Source organism: Pinus tabuliformis, chromosome 3_2 (assembly GCF_031772625.1).
Source record: "Pinus tabuliformis cultivar Carrire ecotype Pingquan chromosome 3_2, CPIR1, whole genome shotgun sequence".
NCBI lineage: Eukaryota > Viridiplantae > Streptophyta > Pinopsida > Pinales > Pinaceae > Pinus > Pinus tabuliformis.
In genome coordinates, this window is record NC_142302.1 from 346,875,191 (window position 1) to 346,897,394 (window position 22,204).

The window sequence follows — 22,204 nt, forward strand, 5'->3', positions numbered from 1 at the left end:
ACTTGGCAAGAAAGACTTCGAACTCCTAGAGGAATCCACAAGAGAGAGAGAGAGATAGCCCAAAATTTCGATCGTCCCTTCTTCTCCCTTCTTCTCCAACTTCGCATTCCTTTTAGCCTTCTTTCCTACATCGCACTTTTCCAGTTCTTTCTTCTGGATATTGAACTTTTGTGTGAGAAAGTGAATGCTCCAAATGAATTCGATCTGCTTGTATATCTAGGCTTTAGGTGAGGTCGAATTGCCCTGTTTGAGGCCGACATGTGCGGAGGTGTCAAATACCTAATTTGACTCAACAATAACTTTCTTTACATGATTCCAAAGCCCAAGAAGTATCTCGTAAAATGTACAATGGCTCTAATGACTCATAAATCCTTGGAGTCCACAATAGGGTCTTTGACTAATAAAAGATGACCCAAGCATGAAACCCATGCTTTAATAAGTCATTGTAATAATAATAATAAAACAAAACAAAAATCATTATTCTGACAAGTACATTACATAATGACTCAAATACATTTATTAAGACTGAACCTAGTTACATTTTTCAACAACCACATCATCTGCAAACAAAAGGATATTTTCAGGACACGGTGTAGAAAGAAACCATCACCATCCGTCATGTGTTCAATCAAGGACTCCATCTCATCAATGTAGATCCCAAATAATGCGGGGCACAGGGGTGCAACCCAATTTAACGCCAACACTACTCTGGATGAAATTTGATAGTCTATGTGCTATGCCTAAGCGACCAAGAACTAACTTCTAGGGATGCATGAAGGTGAGTCTCTGAGGCTCTAGAGTAAAGCTTCCTAAGAGATGAAATAAAAAGCTCTCTGAAAGTCTACACAATAGTTATAAACTTCCTAAGAACGATGACAGGCTTCCTCAATGACGGGCCTGAGTGTAAGGATGTGACCAATACTCTAGTGCTCATGATGAAATCCAACCTGTCCTCTAGCTCTAAGAGGTTGTCACTCAAGCTCCCCAGAGAGCTTCAATTAGAGAATTGTAGCATACAACTTTGAGAATATGTTTCCCGCCATGGTTGTCTTCTAATTATTAGGATCAAAGTTTTTCCCTGATTTCAGTATTAGGTGAATGATGTGACATGACCATGCCAATGGAAAACCTATACAAACCAAACAATTAAAGAGATGAGCCAAGTAAGGAACCAAGGGACAAAGACCATGTTTAAATAACTTTGGCTGCAATTCATCCTTGTTTGTTGCTTTATTGTTATTCATCACCTCGGTGGAGCCTCTAATGTCCTTAATTGGGAATAAGAGGCATGAGGAAGGCGGAGATGTAACTTAAATCTGTGGTTTCCCGAGGATACCATAAAGGGTGGAAATGTGCAAGAACACAAAGCCAAGGTTAAGGTCAGATGGGAGGAAGGAGTGTCAACAAAAAATGGTGTGCCAATAATGTTTGGAGGAGAGAATAAAGGAGGTAGACGAGTCTCAAGCCCTTTCAGGGGTAGGTTCGTTTCTGGTGGTGGAGAGGACAATGATAAGAGGCTTCGATGTTGGGGTAAGCGAAGTGAGAATGGGTGAGTGTGTATCAAAGTTGCCAGTAGAGAGCCTTGCATTCTTCATCATCCCAATGGTTCATAATGTTCAGAAGTTGTCATTGATATCAGAGTGGTGATCGAGATTGTTGAAGTGTTGTCATCAGGATGAGCCAAAATGTGTTGATGGTTTGTTGAAGAAACCCTAAGTTGTGCACAAGATATCTAGAGCTTCACAATTCATGAAGCAAACAGAGCATGAAGACCAATGCAAATAAATGCAAGACCATCATAATCAGATTTCACTTGTCACACAGTTTCTTTTGATAGGTCGCACAACACAATTATTCTTAGTTGCAAAGATATCTTGATTTGAAGTCTACAAATTGGATCTGCCCCCAACGCATGGGATGGTGCACCACATGAATGGTCTTGTCCATGTTGTCACTGAAATTGTACACCAAAATGCGACAACGCTAAGGGCAGGGGCCGTCACTCTGATCCTAACCCTCTCCGTTTAAGTGGTCTCCCTAAAGTAGGCAGGCTAGTCCCTATGGATGAGATAATGAACTCGGGAGAAACAACTAAATAGCCTAGCAACTTGGTTAAGGATAACTAGCAAGTATAATTATTTAGCACAACTAGATTAGATTTATTGAGATTAAAGACCATTGCCTTAGGAGTCAGTTTACTTGCACAATATAGAATGAATTCCAAGTTACCAGATGAACAGTTCCTGCTGGGATGAGAAACTATCCTATATGAGATGAAACACCTAAAACTAAGTGAGATGCAGGCTCTTGGTTACTTTTAGTTAGAATGTCTATTCTAGGTGAATCCTTTCTATCAATTGTTTTGAAGTTAGTCTCTAATGTAGGTTGTAGAGAAAAGTCCAAAGGAAGGAAGTATTGGCCTCATTAACGATACCTCCTGTGGAGTTCTAACCACCCAAGTGCCTTCATTCCTATAATGGGTTGCTCAAAAGAGAACTGCAGGGTCACTTGTGTTAACCACAAATGAGGGTCTAAACTTCGCTAGTTGGGTGAGAAAAGAGTTCCTATCTTCTTACAACCAAGCAAATATGTGAATGAAGGCTTCAACGAGATTAATTAATTAGATTACGTACTCCAATGAGATAAGTTATTTTAGATATTCAATATGAGAACAACTTAGACAAAAGTACTTAACCAATGAATTGACAGCTACCTTAAATGAAGCAAAAACAAAAGAAATTACTTATGATCACAAAAGCAACTTAAAGAGCCAATATTAGATAACAATGCCAAAACTTATATTTGTGATTAGCAATATTAGGCAATCAAGATTCACCACAAGAGACACTCTTATAATTAGCGATAGGAACCTAGAATCACAATGCTTCAAGACACGATGCCCAATTTGAATTACTTCATTAACTCAATGCTCATCAATCATTATCAATTATGAGACAATAAGTGACAAGATATCAATAACAAGATCTCTTCAAACAATGACTATCCAAGATTATTATTAAGATTCACATTTTGCCACATTGAAATTAATGTTTATTTTGACAGCACAAGAGAGATTGCTAATAGTGATTTTTATGGTTATAGAACATTAACCATCAATGGTTCAAATGCGATAATGGGATCAAGGAATGCAACCAAGCAATGATGTTATGCAAGTTATGCAATATGCAACATAAAAATGAAATGCAATCAGAGATCTTTTCACCACTTAGATCAACACTACACAAGATGCAAATGACCCCAAACAAGAGAGATAAGGCCTCTAGTGCTAAAGATGAGTTTTTTTTTAGTTTTAGAGCCTTTTAAAGTGTTTTTAATCACTGATGAGAATATATATCAGACCTCAAAATGCTTATATCAGACTTCAGAATTTTCAAATCAAACTTCCAAAATCACTTGGATGAGAGTCCAGACACAAAAGACAAGCATATGAGTTGTTTAGCCCTATTAGGTTAATATGCAATGATTATGCCTTAAGTGAAAATGTTTCTTAAGGTTATTTAATGTGTTTAGATCAGATTTATGCCACTCTTATGAGAGTGCTTCAGATATGAACGATAAACAGTAAAGAAGATAACTAGGTGAGAGAGCAAATCCTTGGGCCCCTAAGGCCTTGTTGAATGGCCAGTTGACCTCAATGAGTGCAAGGACCTACAAAACCACTTGTTAGTCCAGGAGTACTAAGGATCAATGGCAAGATAATGATGCATTCCACTTCAAACCCCTACCCAACTTCATGTAGGCCTGCAACCACAAACTATTAGCATGAAACCCTTACCTAGGCTTGCAAAACAAGTATTAGCGTCAAAATCAATTACAAAATCCCACAAATAAGTTGATACAAGTCTGCAATAAAGGGAAAAAAACGAAAAAGGCTCGTGGCCTAGGGTTTCAAGGGCAAATAGGCCTGTGGCCTAGGTCTAGAAGCCCTCTAAGGCCTATGGCTGCCCAAAAAAGGCCACTAAGGCCTGCGGCAAGGGTAGAAGGCCCCCTTCGGGGCTACGGCTAACAAAGAAATCCCTCACAAGGGTTGTCGCTAGGGAAACTAAACCAAAAAGAGTTGTGGCCTAGCAAATTAGGCCCTCTAAGGGTCGCAGCTAGGCCTTAAAAGCCTTAAAGCCCTTGTGGGCAACCTCCAAGAGGCTTTACATTGTCACGAAACCCTTGCAAACACAAAATTTAAATTTTCACCTCAAAAATCGCTACAAAATGCCTCCAAGGGTTGCGGCCTCCCTCTTTTAGCTGGCCATTGATGAACGAGGGTTGGGAAGGGCTAGATCTTACCCTCTAGGGCCTAAATCAACCCTCCTTCCTTGAATGGTTTGGCCAAAAAGGGTGGACGACTCCTCTAGAGGGCTTGAAACCCCTTAAACCCTAGCTATCTTCAGAAAATTTTAATTCTTCCTTCAATGGCTCGAGCTAGGACCTTCAAAAGTGAAATAGAGAAGACCCAAGATCCAATATATACAAAAAATCCAAAATCCACAATAGTTATACAAGATAAAAATGGGTTATTTTAAAATACAAGGGTTAGTGGAAAAATAATTTACAAAGATTTACAATATTTACAAAATAAGATTTTCTTTCATTAGCATGTTAAATTTTATGGCACATGTAAATAATGAGAAAATAATTTTTAAAATTTTTGCAAAGCCCTCCTGTATAAGATTTTTTTTAAATCAAGACTCGGAGCCAAACAAGGGTGTGATCCCTTCACAGTTTGTGAACTTGGAGGCCAAGGATTGGAGCAACATGTAACTCAATGCACTTCAGTTGATAGATTATTAAACAAAAGGGGTTTGATTCACACGATAGATCTATAAGCCTGGAGATCCCTACCAAACTTCGCTAGATCTAGAATACTTACTATCGTCCAACACCTAGGGAAAGATACTTGTACCATAAATGTTCCTACTACTAGAGCCTGAAAATCAAGAGGTTGCCTCCTTCCAGCGGGCGTTGGAAAACATGGGGATGTAGCCTCCATCAAGTTGAAGAGTGAAAATATTGAAAAGGTTTTTGTGGTTTTTGTCCTACATTGGGTTTCCACATAAATTTTGGTGTATTGTGCATACACTATTGTTTTGGCATTTGCTTATCGTTTAGAAGTTTGAATTACTATTAAATTGTGAATAATAAGGAAATACTAATTCAACCCCCCTCTCCCCTCTCCTCTCCCCCCCTCGCCCTTCTCGGTATTTCCAACAATTAGAATCAATGTCGGTTTACCTTCAAATTGGTCTAATCAGTGGAAAGAAGATCCTGAATAAATATGGATCAAATGGAAGGCCTCTCTTCAAGAACTATCCAAGTATTTGATGGAAATGATTTCGCATTATGGAGCCGTAGCATAGAAAAAAAAATTGAAGGCTCTAGGAGTGGATTTTTGGCTCTCCACCATTAATCGCTACAAAATTCCAAAAACTCCTCCAACTAATACTAATGAGAAGAAATTGTTAGCTGTAATTCAAAGGGTCACTGTGGCATCACAAGTGGATTGTCAAGAACAATTAAGAGTCAAGACCAAATTGATGATGTGCACCACAGCTGAAGAGGTTTGGGATAAACTTAAAATTCTTTATAATGGTGATGATAAAGTCAAACAGGTAAGCTTCAACGTCACATGGCACAATTTGAAAATCTGAAAATGAATGAAACAGAAGATATTGCAACCTACTTACTCATAGTTAGTGAAGTTGTCAACGCCATAAGAGAAATAGGAAAAGTCCTGGAATCCCTTATTAGACAGAAAGTACTAAGATTGCTACCTTTGAAATATGATGCCAAGGTATCTGCTATAGAAGAAACCAAGGACTTGACCAAATTAAAAATGGATGAACCGCATAGCGACCTTACAGCATATGAAATGAGAGCGGAAACAGAAGTTGGACAGTCAAACAGAGAAGAAGCTTTTAAAGCCACGAAGAAGACATGGAGGTTCAAGACCAGTGTTGTTAAAAGCGCGATTAAATCGCGCTTTTTTCCCTAAGCCGATTTAATCGCGCTTTTTATGGGAAAAAAGCGCCTAAAATTTTTTTGCCGCTTTTTTCGTAAAAAAGCTCAGGGGTCCGTGGCAGCACGATTTATAATGAAAATTCGGATTTATTAATTATTATTTCATGATCTTTGTACAGGTTGGAGTCCCAGCGACTTAATGACATGGTCTACGTCTACTACAATCTTCGATTGTGGGTGAGGCAACTTGAGAGGACACCTGATGTGGATGCCATCTCATTGGATGGGATTGACACCACTGCTGCATGGAGGGTTGAGGCCGAGAGGCCTCTCATGGATTCTACTGATGATTGGTTAGTGCAGGATGAGGGGGAGGAGGAGGAGGAGGAGGAGCAGGAGGAGGAGCAGGTGGAGGAGGAGGAGGAGCAGGAGGAGGAGGTGACACCGCCTACCCGGGCTACCACTAGGACCAGTAGAGGACGTGGTCTACCTCCTGTAGCTCATACTTCTAGTTCTTCAGCTTCTAGAGCACATCAGACTCCATTGCCATTTCCACCAGCACAGGCACCAGCATCTACATCTAGAGGGAAAGAGAAAGCTGTGACATTTTCTCGCAAGAGGGGCAGAGGAAATCAATAGGATTAGACTTTCATTTTATTGTATATGAGTCTATGACATTATGACATGATGAGATACATTATCATATTTTTTGTTGATATTTTGAGGCTGAGTTGGGACTCAGGAGTCAGGACTCAGGACTTACTATTCAGGACATGATTCAATGTTATGTGTGATTTTAGCGCTAGAAATGATATTAAACATCTTATATATTAGTTTTCTTATCATATTTATGTGTCAATGTATTTATTTTATGTTGTAGATGGTTTAGATATTAAAAAAATTGAAAAAAAATAAATATTTTTGTACCAAACGCTTTTTTCCCGCTTTTTCCGATTTTTTCCGCTTCATTCCCGGCGCCGATTTAATCCCGCTCGCACTTTTAATCAGATGAAGAAGAAACACCAGGCATGAATCAGATGAAGAAGCAAAGTAAGGAAGCTCAAAAGGGGAGCCAGAAAATACAAAGATAAGTTACCTTTTAAATGCTTTAGTTGTGGTAGAGTAGGTCATTATGCCAAGAGATGCCCTTTTGGAGAAAAGAAAACCTTTCTCAAGAAAAAGTGTTTTTATTCTAAAGAAGACAGCAATTCTTCAGATGAAAGTGATGAAGAAAAAGAAGTGAGGGAAGTTCTCTTCATAACTCAAGAAAAACAAAATGGCATCTATTCTAAAGAAGAAACTGATACAAGAATAAAAGAAACAAATACAGAACTTGACAATTTTCGGGGAATCAAAGACGATTAAGATGATATAGAAACTAAAGACAAAGTAAATTTCGAAGAAAATTGAAGTGCGCTGAAATAGAAAATAGCAAGCTCAGAAACAAAAACAGAGAACTTAGAGGCCAACTGACAAGATGTAAAGAAGAAATTATCCTCTTACAGACTCAACTTGAAGATGCAACAGAATCGAAGAACAAACAAAGATACAGATGATAAAAAAACAAGAAAATTGTGAAAATCTTGATGAGAAGTTATCTAATTGAATGTTGAAGTTGATGAGCTCAACAAAAATTTGAAAAGCTCGCAAGCGTTAGATAAGATTCTCAGCTGTCTGAGATTACCATATTATGATAAAACAAGTCTTGGTTATACAGGTGCATCTTCAGGCAAAGAGGACACAAGCTCCAAGCCTCCGAAGGAAGAAACTGAAAAAGAATTTATAAGTGTTGCTAATTCAAGAAGTTATGTTGATGCTCTCAAGAAAACCCATCACAGACAAGACAACAATGAATTCAACGACAGGGATCAGCAATTCCAGGTATGAAAATATTTTTTTTGGTCATTGTTACTCTTGCGGAAATTTCAGGCATAGATCAAATTCATTGTAAAATCAATATAAGATGCAGCTATGCAAAAAGCAGGAATGATTATGGATATGCAAGAAATGACCATAGATTGGGAAATGTTCATGAATCTACTAACAGAAACTAGAATCCATTTAAACCATTGATCAATCAAAACATTGTATATTACAAGTGCAATAATCTTGGTCACAAGGCACAAGATTGCAGGTTTATAAAAGAAGATGCTCCAATTATAAAGATAGAAAAACCAGATATGATATGGGAAAAGAAAAAGAAGGAAGATTGCAACCTAGCGTTGATTGTAGAAGATAAAGAAGATGAATCGTACATAGACAATGGGTGCTCTCCACACATGAGCGGAGATTAAAAAAAAAATCATCAATTTGAAAGGAAAAGGTGGCAGTGTTGCATTTGGAAATAACTCCTGTCAAGATAATTGGAAAACGTGTAGTAAATCTTGGAAGTGAACATTTAAAAGCAGCAAATTCTTTGTTGGTTGGGGATTTCAAGCACAATCTTCTCAGTGCCAGCAAAATCGGTCATCAAGGGTACAATCTCTTGTTTAATTCCCGGAAATGTGAAATCAAAGAAGAAGACTGGTTGCAGGCGCTACAAAAGGACCAAACAACATATAAATCCTAGATCAAGCAGAGCAAAAGAGCTTCAGGGACAACAAAGCGAGAAAGGATAAGAAGACAGATGTATTGTTGAGTACCATGTGTTCAGACTCCAAAGGTAGCAACCCCAAAGAAACAAGTCACCCTTTGTCATTGATGTCAAAGGGGCAGAGAAGGCATGGAGATAGGGGGAGCATGACAACAGGGGAAGCATGAGTATTGACATCAATGACAAAGGGGGAGATTATTGAGATGTTGTCATTGATGTCAAAGCAGTGATTGAGATTGTTGAAGTGTTGTCATCAAGATGAGCCAAAATGTGTTGATAGTTTGTTGAAGAAACCCTATGTTGTGCACAAGGGATCTAAAGCCCCACAATTCATGAAGCAAAAAGAGCATGAAGATCAATGAAAACAAATGCCATACCATCATAATCTGATTTCCCTTGTCACACCATTTCTTTTGATCAGTGGCATGCCACACAATTCTTCTTCATTATTGCATATGCTCCCAATGCATGGGATGGTGCCCCACATGAATGGGTTTCTCCCCATCACAAAATGTAACCAACAGTTCAGTCACCTCCAGCAAAAAAAGAAAGATGAATTTTGGAAGACATTTATTTGTTTTATGTTTTGTAGCACAAGTCGGCCAAAAAAATCCCCCACTCCATTTAGTATAAATATAAGGCATCGTTTGGCATTATTGATCCGTAAACTGTTGTGGAGATTCCATTGGACAGTTCATCACAACAGATCTAATAGTATTATATTAAAACTCTGAAAATTCTACACTATTACAGTTTATTAAGCTTTAAGATCTGTGGATTTAACTGTAATTAGTGCATGCATGTGAATGGAAATTATATAGAAAAGTAGAGAACGACAAAATAAGCACACACACACATAAGACACAAGATATGCTCTTTGGGAAACCCTTTCAGGAGAAAACACAGCTGGAAGGTGAGGTTGCTTTGCTCTCTTTCTCTGTCTGGAAATATGGTTGCAGGTACAAAGAAGTAATGCCTATGGCCCGTGGCTTGTTACAATGCACAGATTCTCTTTGCGTGCTCTACTTCCTATCTCTCATGCCTATATTTGCTCAACTATGGAACAAAATGCTCTCAAAAGAATGGAATACCTCTTCCTCCTAGTGGCCCGATTATAACACAGCCCGATAGCCTACTAGTGGTTAACTTTGACTACATCAACTCTTAAGTAGAGAGCACTTTTGGCAAGCCTAGAAGGATAACTTCCCCAACCATCGAAAATGGGTGATCAACATACAAATCTACAAAGGGATCTTCACTCAAGACATGAATAGCAAAGGACAAAGAAGTTGGAAGGAAGTAATAGATTATAATGTAAATGTCCCTAGGAAGCGACGAGACACATCCAAACCCGAACCCACATAAACTTGGCAACCTCATCCATGGCTAGCAAATATATCTTACTCTGAAGGGAATCTCTAAAGAACCAAGCAACTCGACTTGAGCCCCTAATACCACCAAATCTCCTCTCATGTCTACATGTTGAGAATTGATGGTACCTTCTTAAATCTAGGAGAGATCAAACAATGCTCTTATGAGTCACCAAACACACCAATAACTGTTAATTTTAGGTATGTTCTATGCTTAGAGCAATTTATTTCAATTTTCACAGTTAGCTCAATATCTTTTCCAGATTAGCAATCACATCAACATTAAAGTAAACTGCAGATAGAACATAAACATACATCGCAGAAGACAAGCCAAGACAAGAGGACACAAGATGTGGCACTAGCTAGGGACAAACCCCAATGTGGGGAAACCCTTGATTAATTCTTCTTTTATGTTCTTCAATAGTTCAGCAAAGAGAGAGAGAGAGAGATAGTACATTTACAACAAAAGTCAACACTTTGACATATCTAGATAAGAGCATAGATCATCTCTAAGAAGATGATACATGAGATCAGTTGAAGACATGTTGCTTCAACCGATTCTCCAAGGTGACTCCTTCACCTATCATTGTGTTGCATCTCGTCATCATGTTGCACCTCACCGTGTTGCACCATGATGCACCCATCATCACTATGCTTCATCTCATCATGCTTCATCAATCATGACTGTACTGTATCATGTGCCATTGTTGCACCATGTTTCCATACTATCCTATGTGCTTGTTTGTTGTACCTTGCATGGTTGTTGTACTATTGCTTGCTTCATGTACTTGCTGCATCAAGTACCATACCGCTGTCCCATTATTGTTTTGTCTCATCATACGGTTGTCCCAACATCTTACAGCTGTCCCTTTGATCATTGCAGCATTATATCATTGTTGTTCCATCATCTTGCAGTTGTCCCTTTGATCATTGCAGCATTATATCATTGTTGTCCCATCATCTTGCAGTTGTCCCTTTGATCATAGCAGCATTATATGATTGTTGTCCCAACATCTTATAGTTGTCCCTTGAATATTGCAGCACTATATCATTGATGTCCCAACATCTTACAGTTGTCCCTTGAATATTGCAGCACTATATCATTGTTGTCTCATAAAGAAGCTACTGCTCCAACAATTAACTTGGCCTCCATTGAGGAACTCAGGCCTCCTCCACGCTGTCTTAGAGCCTCCCTCTCTTACTGCGGTTAAGGCAATCCATAGACTACGTTAAGTTTCTAGGACATCCATTTAGGGTATAGACCCTTTTTCAGGCTGTGTTGAGAGCTTACATTACTGCCCTTCTTGACTACATATACCTCTTCATAGGTTATGTTAGGGCTTCTCCATAGGGCAACATTAGGGCTTCTCCATAGGGCAATGTTAGGGCTTCTCCATAGGGCAGCGTTAGGGCTTCTCCATAGGGCAGTGTAGGGCTTCTCCATAGGGCGGCGTTAGGGCTTCTCCGTAGGGCAGCATTAGGGCAGCGTAGGGCCTCTCCATAGGGTTGCGTTAGGGTAGCGTATGGCCTAGGGCACTCCCTCTCGATTAGGGCAATGTTATCCCTTAGGATCTCTCCTCCTACTAAAACCCAAAGACAAGTAGAGAGGAAGAGATCACAAGTGTGTTGAAATGACTTGAAGGCCACCTCTATTTATACTAAAACATTGAGCACAAGTGGGGTTTATTTGGTTGTTGGCCGACCTTGACAAAATTGTCCCATAACACTAATAAATTCATATCTCCATGAATACTTATCGGAATTGGATGATCTTTAGATCAATCCTACACCTCTCGATGAGAGGGATCCAAGAAAAATATCAACTACCATTAACAAGATGACCCACATGGAGTTTGGCCCTAGTTGCCAATCTTAACACTCCCTCTCAACTAGGGAGAACTCCATCTGCTGATCCATATGTCCGACTGTACTATCTTTGCCATCAGTGCCTTGCACTGCTCTGCTCTGCTAAACCATGAAGAAGAAGAATTGATTAAGAATATCTCATACCATTCTCTACTAACCCGAAGTCAGTTTCATATGAGGAAAGTGTGTCATACCAGTCCTACTGACCCGAAGTCAGTTTCATTGATCCCATATCCATATCACAAGAGAGTGTCTCAAACCAATCATACTGATCCCAGATCAGTTTCATTGATCCGAGATCAATGGGGGTCATCCTAGCATAGGGAGTACGGTAGATACAACGATGCGTCCATCGATAGTACTACTAATGGTCCCTAACCCCATTTCCCTACTCATTAATTAGATGAGAGGTACTTCCCATGAGTCCCAGACTACATGGGTAGGATGCCTCGACAGAAGAACTAGTCATCCTGTCCCACAGGAGAACTAATCATTTTGTCCCAAAGTCACCACGGGGTATCACAGGGGAAGGCTGAGCCATTCACCCTGTACAGAGCGCACCATTAGGGGAGGGTGAGTCGCCCTATGGTCGTGTGTTACTCCAGTAAGTACCCCAAGCCCCCCAAAGCTCTCAGAGCTCAATGCATGCAACATGAAGGACCCTTATAAGAAGGTCTCTCAACGACTTCAAGTCGTTCGGGAAAGTCACAGATTTGACCTTTCCTCGGGGCTTTGACCAAATGTCTGCAACTTGTACATCAGTCTCAATGCGATGGGGCCTCCTCGCTCATTGACTTACCATATCCCAGATAAGGTAGTATCTGATGTCTATCTCTTGAAGCAATCATCGAATACGGGATTCCTCAACATTCGAATCCCCCCCTGTTTGTCACAGAGGATCACGGTGGTATTCCTCATGTGTACAAACCAGTGTTGTTAAAATCGCGATTTTATCGTAAAAGCGCGATTTTTTCATTTAGCCGATTCAAATCGCGATTTTTATACATAAAAATCGCCACTTTTTTTTATAACGATTTTTATCGAAAAAATCGCGATTTTTTATGTTAAAATCGCCAGAGGCGCGGGCAGCGGGTGTTTTATATAGAAAATCGATTTTTCTTTTATTTCATTCAGCAGTCCGCGCGGAGGAGGAGGAGAAGAAGTGAGGGAGAGGGTTGCCGTCGGATTTGGGAGCGAATCCAAGCGATTTTAGGAGGAATCCAAGCCAAGATCACCAATTTGTCCATAAACCAGGTATGTAGATTAATTTTTTTTTGTTTTGGTTCTATAAAAACTTTGTTTTTCATTGTTTTTAAAGAATTTTTGGAAATTTTTCATTGATTTGGGATCGGTTATTTGTTATGACTATGAGAACCAATTTTTTATTTTTATTTTCTCATTTTCTTTAAACATTGTTTATTTTTTTGATTTTTCATTGTTTTTTGGCATTTGGTTGGGTAACTTGGGTTTAGAAATTGGGATTTTGGAAATAATTAGCTTGTAATTTTGCAAATGCTAAATTGTAATTTGTATTTACTATTATCATTTATGTAATCCTAAATTCCTATTTCCTAATCCTTATTTTTCCATAGGTTTGCAAATTCAAAATTCAAAAACAAACATGCCAAGGAAATTGGATCCTTTCTGGGAATATGGTGACCCTAAAATTCCGAATGATAGACAAAACTTGTATTGCAAGTTGTGTGGAAAGGAAATATTCGGGGGGGTGTACAGGTTGAAGTTCCACCTTGCACAAATCCCTGGACGTGATGTGGGGCCCTGTCTAAAGACAAATGCTGAAATTATCCAAAAAGCCATGAGAGCATTGGGAGAATTAGAGCACACTAGAGACGCCAAAGAAGAACTCAAAAGGCAACTAAAAAGGTCAGCTGAAGGAAGTGGGCCAAGTGGCACAGGTTCTACTGCAGCGTCAGTCAATCCGGTAGCTGCATCATCATATTTTGTTCCTCGAACCACACCTGGTTCACAACCAACTATTGGTTCAATGCTAAAAAGAACTGAAAAAGAAAAAGCTGACAAGTTGATGACAAAATTTCTCCTCTGGAGTGATATTCCTTTCAGCATTATAAGGAATAATCCATTTTTCCAACCTACTGTTGATGCTATTGCCAGTGTTGGCCCGGGGTACAAACTCCCTTCTCTTCATGATTTCAGAGGCCGGCTTCTTCAAGATGAAAAGCGTGACTGCACCCAAAGATTGGAGGATTTTAGGGCATCATGGGCACAAACAGGATGCACTGTTATGTCAGATGGTTGGACTGACCAAAAGGGGAGAACCCTTATAAACTTCTTGGTTAGTTGTCCCTTGGGGACTATGTTTATCAAATCTGTTGATGCAACTCATCAAATCAAAGATGCAAGAACTTTATGTGATTTGCTGGATGTGTTTATTTTGGAGGTGGGTGCAGAAAATGTTGTCCAAGTCATAACGGACAATGCTGCAAATTATGTTGCTGCTGGTAGAATGCTTATGGACAGGCATCCTGCTTTATTTTGGACACCTTGTGCTGCCCATTGTATTGATTTGATGTTAGAGGACATTGGGAAAATTCCCTTTGTCAAAGAGGTTGTTGACTCATCAAAAAGCATCACAAAATTTATTTACAATCACACATCTGTGCTTAGCTTGATGAGAAAATGCACCAACAACAAAGAGTTGGTGCGCCCCGCCATTACACGGTTTGCGACGAGTTTCATATCTCTTCAATCCCTCTTGAATTCTATGTGGGATTTGAAGAGAATGTTTCTTTCAGAGGAGTGGCGTGCTTCGTCAATGAGCCGCAAACCAGAAGGAGAGGCCGTCTGCAGAGTAGTTTCATACCAGGAGGACTTCTGGGCGGGAGTGCAGGAGGTGTGCGCTGTTACAGAACCTTTGGTAAAGGTTCTTCGGTTGGTTGATGGTGAGAAGCCCGCAATGGGCTATTTGTATGAAGCCATGGATAGGGCCAAAGAAGCCATTCGGTCCTACTATGATGACAAGGGAGATGATGGGTTCCAGAGACAACTCCTTCTATGGAACGTCATTGATGAGCGATGGAACAACACACTCCATCGTCCCATTCATGCTGCTGAGCTTTTCCTGAACCCTGCATTTTCTTATGCATGTGGGTTTAATTTTGATGTTGAGGTCATGGAAGGATTATTAACCTGTGTCCAGAAGATGGTGAGATCTTCAGAAGAACGTATGGAGATCTCTAGACAAATTGAGCAATATAAGTTGTCAGGTGGCTTATTTGGCTTTGAGATGGCTGTCATTGATAGGACGGTTAAAATGCCAGGTATTTTTTAGTTTGTAGTATGTACTTTGTTTCAAATTTCATTGTTTCTTCAAATTCCATTTTTTTCTTATGTTTATTTAAAATTTTATTTGTAATTTTGTTGTAGACGCATGGTGGAAGATGTATGGTGGCAGAGTACCCCTTTTGCAAAATCTTGCCATACGCATCCTCAGCCAAACATGCAGCTCCTCGGGATGTGAGCGCAATTGGAGTGTATTTGAAAAAATACACAACAAGAAGCGCAATAGGTTAACACTTAAACATTTAAAATATTGCAAATTTCCAAATAAATTTTTGAATTCATTAAAGTTTTAAACAATATTTTTTTTATAATATTAATTATTAATTTATTATTTCATGAACTTTGTACAGGTTGGAGTCCCATAGACTTAATGACATGGTCTATGTCTACTACAATCTTCGATTGTGGGTGAAACAACTAGAGAAGACACCTGATACGGAAGCCATCTCATTGGATGGGATTGACACCACTGCTGAATGGAGGGTTGAGACCGAGAGGCCTCTCATGGATCCCACTGAGGATTGGTTAGTGCAGGATGAGGGGGAGGAGGAGGAGGAGCAGGAGCAGGAGCAGGAGCAGGAGGAGGAGGAGTTGGAGGAGCAGGAGGAGGAGGTGACACCGCCTACCAGGGCTACCCGGGCTACCACTACCACCAGTAGAGGACGTGGTCTCCGTCCATCTCAGCCTCCTGTAGCTGCTACTACTAGTTCTTCAGCTTCTAGAGCACGTCAGACTCCACTGCCATTTCCACCACCACAGGCACCAGCTTCTACATCTAGAGGGAAAGAGAAAGTTGTGCCATTTTCTCGCAAGAGGGGCAGAGGAAATCAATAGGATTAGACTTTCATTTTATTGTATATGACATTATGACATGATGAGATACATTATCATATTTTTTGTTGATATTTTGAGGCTGAGTTGGACTTGGGACTCAGGACTTACTATTCAGGACATGATTCAATGTTATGTGTGATTTTAGCGCTAGAAATGATATTAAACATCTTATATATTAGTTTTTTTATCATATTTATGTGTCAATGTATTTATTTTATGTTGTAGATGGTTTAGATATTAAAAAAATTGAAAAAAAATGAATATTTTTGTGCCAAACGATTTTTTCCCGCTTTTTTCCGATTTTTTCCCGATTTTAACGATTTTTTCCGCTTTTTTCCCGGCGCCGATTAAATCCCGATCGCGATGTGTGCAACACTGGTACAAACAGCTCACTAAAGAGCTTCCACAAGTTACAACCAAGCAGCTTCATACAAGGTCATACTCGTGGCTAGGTATTCGGTCTCAGTGGTGCTTATAGCAACCGACTTTTGCTTCCTACTCATCCATGATATCGAAGCAGAACCCAAAAAGAACCAGCATTGAGAAGTGCTCTAATGATCCTCCACACTGTCTGCCCAGTCAGCATTCGAATAATCATGCAGCTTCATATTTCTGGCAATGTATCTCAATCCATGAGAGACTGTGCCCCGAAGATATCTCAGAAGATTCTTGGCACCAATCCAATGAGGCTCAACCAAATATGAGCTCACAATGCTAACTACAAAACATATATTTGGACGGAAGTTCACCAAGAACATCAATGCAAATGGGTTTATGAAACTCAGAGGCATTTCCCAAATCTGGGCCGGCATCATCGCCATATAACTTCTGAAAGTTATGATCCTCGAGGTAGTCATGGGCTTGCAGTTTACCATTCCACATCCGGAATCCAACTCCCTCTTACTTTTGCAAGTGAGAGGGTCTGCACCTATTAGAAATAGGTCGTTCTTAGAAGGTGCCAGTATGAGAGGTCTAACATCCACAACCTTCAAACAATGGTTTGGATTGGCTTCACTCTTAGTGAATCTCAGCTTCATCTGATAGCTATCAATCCTCTCATATCAAACCCGGGGTGATTTGCTTCAAGCCATAGAGGGCTTTATTCCACCTGCACACGTGAGATTCCCGATCATGAATCTCAAACCTCCTCAGGTTGTTCCAAACTTATGGACCTGCTACATGAGGGGAATGGTCCCCTTGTGAGATTTTCCTTCGGTACATCTCACACATGTACCTTCATGCTCCTTTTGAATTCAGGCATCCCTGTCATCATCTGACTCACAGAACTCCGGTGCTACGTGTCAACTGACGTGGTCCCCAATGGACTTTCTGCAATTTGATGCAAATTGCCAGCCCTGAACCCACAAGTAAAAGCATCTTTGAAAATTCTATTTTCAAACACGTACCTTTCTGTCGATGAATGCCACCGTGAAACCTTTGACTTCCATTGCCGAAATAGACACCATGTTCTTCTTCCGATCAGGTACATAAAAGAGATTATGTAAATGAATAGAGTTACCCTCATTCAATTGAGGGGTAACACCCTTTCCGGAATAGGTGGCATCGGCTCCAAGTTTAATCCCACGAATGTTTCCATCTCTACCAAATCAAAGAGAGAGCACCCTTCTATCCGATGGAGTGCCTTGAAGCACTACAATCAATAAGCCAAATTCCCAAAGAATCTGAAGGAGACGGCCAATACAAGATAACACTTCTTTATCTTATTAGAAACAACATTTGATTCTTAATACCAATGTTTTAAAACTCTGACTTCGACTTCGACTCGGCCGGCTCGATTTCAATGACTCTGTCGTTGTAAAAAATACATTAAATATTTATTTTTTATAAAAACACATAATGTTAAAGATTTTCATTCATGTTTCCAAACACACAGCATTAAAATATAGATAGAAGACAACATATGATCAAAGTAGGCTCATGAATATATCCATTATATCAAAATGGCACCCAGTGCACTGTCCAATACATACACGATGATGATATAGAGATCAAAACAAAAACACATAACCAAGGAGGCCATATATGGCCTCCACAACAAAAGTCAGTGACCAGTACTACTGGCTACTGCTAGAGTTTCCAACATCATCTGGCTCGGTGTTACTTGGGAGCGGGAGCGAAAGTGGGGAGCGAGAGCGAAAACGGGAGCGGGAGCGACATTTTCAGAGGCTCCCGGTTTGGGATCAAACCCTGGAGGAGTTCGACAACCAATGTCACTAACATCAAGGTACATAGAGGGATTGGTGCTCTTGATTAAATATGAGTTCCATACCTTAATACATGAAAAAATTCAATGGAAACATTGCAATCCCCCAATCCTAAAATCCTGAAAAACTGATAAGTCTGCTGGATTTTGAATGAAATTTTAAATTCTACTTTCTTCATATGAAATCCAATGAGGTCGGAACCACTCTCAAACATCCCGAGTCATTTCATGGTAATGTTAAAAATTTAAGTAAAAGGATGAAAATGAAGATTAAGGAGAATGTCACTTTTACTTTAAGAATTTAACATTACCATGAAATTTGAATAGCATATCAATACTAGGAGAGGGGAATGGACCCCAAAGACCAAAAAACCAATTAATAAAACCATTTGGAGTACCCCACACTAAGAAAAAACATAAAAATAAAATAAAATAAAATAAAAAAATTTGCGTTTTTAGGGTTTATTGGCCGCATGAAGTGACCCAGTCGAGTTGATACGGACTCAGTCGAGTCGGCCGAGTTAAGACTGACCCGGCCGAGTCATGCCATGACTTGGCCGAGTCAGTCTTAACTCGGCCGACCGAACCGGTTCGATGGCCGAGTCGCAAATTCTTTTACCGGCTCGGACCAACTTGGCCGAGTCGGTTCCGAGCCGGCCGGCTTTTAAAACACTGCTTCATACCTGGGGTTCCTTGCTTTCTCTAAAGAGTCGGTCGTGTCCTTGATGACTTGCATTACCTATCATTCCTCCGATCATTGAAGATGTCCCTAGAATGATTGTTATCATCATCAAGTGATGTGTCCCTGCCAATTGGACACTCCTTCGTATAATGGTCGAACTTATTTCAACCAAGGCATCTGCCCTTCCTTCCACCCTTAGATCCGGACTTCCCATAGAAGTGATCTTCAGGTAGGCCATCACAAACTTCCACTGTGCCATTCTGATAATATTCTCTGCTTTGACTTCACCCTTGGTGACTTAGAAGAGGGATGAGGAATCCATTGATCCTTGTCCTTTCCCAACTGTCTTCAGTGATTGCCCTTTCACTCTTGCTCGGGCTTTGTCTTCACCTCAGCTCTGATACCATGTTAATTTTAGGTATGCTCTATGCTTAGAGCAATTTATTTCAATTTTCACAGTTAGCTCAATATCTTTTCCAGATTAGCAATCACATCAACATTAAAGTAAACTACAGATAGAACATAAACATAAATCACAGAAGACAAACCAAGACAAGAGGACACAAGATGTGGCGCTAGCCAGGGACAAACCCCAATGTGGGGAAACCCTTGATCAATTCTTCTTTTATGTTCTTCAATAGTTCAGCAAACAGAGAGAGAGATAGTTCATTTACAACAAAAGTCAACACTTTGACTTATCTAGATAAGAGCATAGATCATCTCTAAGAAGATGATACATGAGATCAGAACTGATTCTCCAAGGTGACTCCTTCACCTATCATTGTGTTGCATCTCGTCATCATGCTGCACCTCACCATGCTGCACCATGCTACACCATCATCACTATGCTACATCTCATCATGCTTCATCAATCATGATTGTCCTGCATCATGTGCCATTGCTGCACCATGTTTCCATACTCTCCTATGTGCTTGCTTGTTGTACCTTGCATGCTTGTTGTACTATTGCTTGCTTCGTGTACTTGCTGCACCAAGTACCATACTGCTGTCCCATTATTGTTTTGTCTCATCATACGGTTGTCCCAACATCTTACAGTTGTCCCTTTAATCATTGCAGCAGTATATCATTGTTGTCCCATCATCTTGCAGTTGTCCCTTTGATCATTGCAGCATTATATCATTGTTGTCCCATCATCTTGCAGTTGTCCCTTTGATCATAGCAGCATTATATGATTGTTGTCCCAACATCTTATAGCTGTCCCTTGAATATTGCAGCACTATATCATTGATGTCCCAACATCTTACAGCTGTCCCTTGAATATTGCAGCACTATATCATTATTGTCCCAACATCTTACAGTTGTCCCTTGAATATTGAAGCACTATATCATTGTTCTCTCAAAAAGAAGCTACTGCTCCAGCAATTAACTCGGCCTCCATTGATGAACTCAGGGCTCCTCCACGTTGTCTTGGAGCCTCCCTCTCTTACTGCGGTTAGGGCAATCCATAGACTGCGTTAAGGTTCTAGGGCATCCATTTAGGGTATATACCCTTTTCTAGGCTACGTTGAGGGCTTACATTGCTGCCCTTCTTGACTGTGTATACCTCTTCATAGGTTATGTTAGGGCTTCTCCATAGGGTAGTGTTAGGGCTTCTCCATAAGGCAGCATTCGAGCTTCTTCATATGGCAACGTTAGGGATTCTCCATAGGGAAGCGTTAGGGCTTCTCCATAGGGCTACGTTAGGGCAGCGTAGGGCCTAGGGCACTCCCTCTCGATTAGGGCAGCGTTATCCCTTAGGATCTCTCCTCCTACTAAAACCCAAAGACAAGTAGAGAGGAAGAGATCCCAAGTGTGTTGAAATGACTTGAAGACCACCTCTATTAATACTAAAACATTGAGCACAAGTGGGGTTTATTTGGTTGTTGGCCGACCTTGACGAATTATCCCATAACACTAATAAAGTCATATCTCCATGAATACTTATCGGAATTGGATGATCTTTAGATCATTCCTACACCTCTTGATGAGCAGGATCCAAGAAAAATATCAGCTGCCATTAATAAGATGACCCACATGGAGTTTGGCCCTAGTTGCCAATTTTAACAATAACTCTATGAGATCTTGTGAAGGCAAGATGTAGAACTTATGTTATACAAGATGAGAAAGATACAATTGTGATTCTACACTAGCTCTCAATTACACTCTCTTAAGAATGTTGATGCTTGTACTACTAGAGAGGAACGCCCTCACAAGTCTAGTTTTTGTCATGTGGAAGTAGTCCAAAAAAACCCTTTCTATTTTGTAAATCACTTTAATTAAAATTCAGAGACCTTATTAGTGAGCTGGTTAACATATAATAAAATGTAAAGTATTTACATTAATGATTTAAATGTAATCTCCATCATCAGTTGGGATCTAATCTCAACCGTCAATCTCATCAAGAGATTAGGGTCAGTGTTGAAAACATCGGCATCAGAAAAAATTTAGCAAGGGTCTAAAAAACATCTTCTTGAAAGCATTAGCAAAAAAACGACAAACCGCAAAAAAATAAAAAATAAAATACAAAATATATTCTTTTTTACAAAAAAAAAAAAAAACACAAAGACAAAAATCTAGGAAAAGTAAAAGAAAACGTGGTATTTTTCGAGCCAAAAAATCGACGATGTTATCTGTAGGAAAATTCGAAGTGGCAACTTATTATATCAATTTTCCTTAACCTCAATATTTGCTTGTGAACTTAGTTAATCTTCTTATGTTCTTTAGTTAGATCTTTTCATCAAACAAATATCAAGAACGAAACAGTAACAATAGAGGTCACAAAAATTAGGCTCTCAACCAAGGCAAAACCCCTCCAAGGGGAAAACCTGGGAAACCATTCTCTATTTATAGAATCTGCTTCAAATGAGACACAAAGACCCAACACCTAGACCAAGTCTTCCTTCAAGTACCAAGACATCCCTTCGACCAAGTCTTCCTTCAAGTACCAAGACATCCCTTCGACCAAGTCCTTTATCTTGCTCTAACCAGCTTCAAAACAGCAACTTCGCCCTGCCAACGTCAATACTGCAACTCTTCTGCCAATTCGATCCTGCCGCAACTACACAAAAACCACAAGACAGATCTTCCATCAATCCTCCTTTGAGCAAAACAAGTCTTCCCAAGGTCAACGAGGTCCAAACAGCTCTTCCTACAACCTAATGTTGCACTTGCAACTCGAATCTGCAATTTCAGCCCTTCTAGGAAGCTACAAAAACCCTACATTCCACACGTGTGTGAGAGACAGAGCCAAAAAGCAGAAATTTCGCTTCCTCCTTGGATTTCTCTTACCTTCTAGACATTCGCTCTTCCTTCTTCTAGCTTCCTAGTTACAAAACGAATTC

General features: G+C 39.9%; 2 protein-coding genes across 6 annotated transcripts in view; one reads left to right on the forward strand and one right to left on the reverse strand.

Annotated features, from left to right (window-relative positions):
- RFC1 (replication factor C1) overlaps positions 1–22,204 on the reverse strand; it is a 296,432-nt gene that overhangs the window by 110,325 nt on the left and 163,903 nt on the right. The gene's annotated exons all lie outside the window — the stretch shown is intronic.
- On the forward strand, positions 15,212–16,317 carry LOC149180896 (uncharacterized). The gene is made up of 2 exons (XM_089418240.1): positions 15,212–15,349; positions 15,474–16,317. Exons 1-2 carry the CDS (start codon positions 15,222–15,224, stop codon positions 15,955–15,957), a joined length of 612 nt encoding a protein of 203 aa, XP_089274366.1. The 5' UTR covers positions 15,212–15,221; the 3' UTR covers positions 15,958–16,317.

What these genes read in the sequence shown, in the direction of transcription:
- LOC149180896 (XM_089418240.1), top strand. Translation starts at nt 15,222, where the DNA reads ATGTATGGTGGCAGAGTACCCCTTTTGCAAAATCTTGCCATACGCATC. An exon ending in CACAACAAGAAGCGCAATAG is followed by an intron (nt 15,350 to 15,473) that starts GTTAACACTTAA and finishes AACTTTGTACAG; the next exon opens with GTTGGAGTCCCATAGACTTA.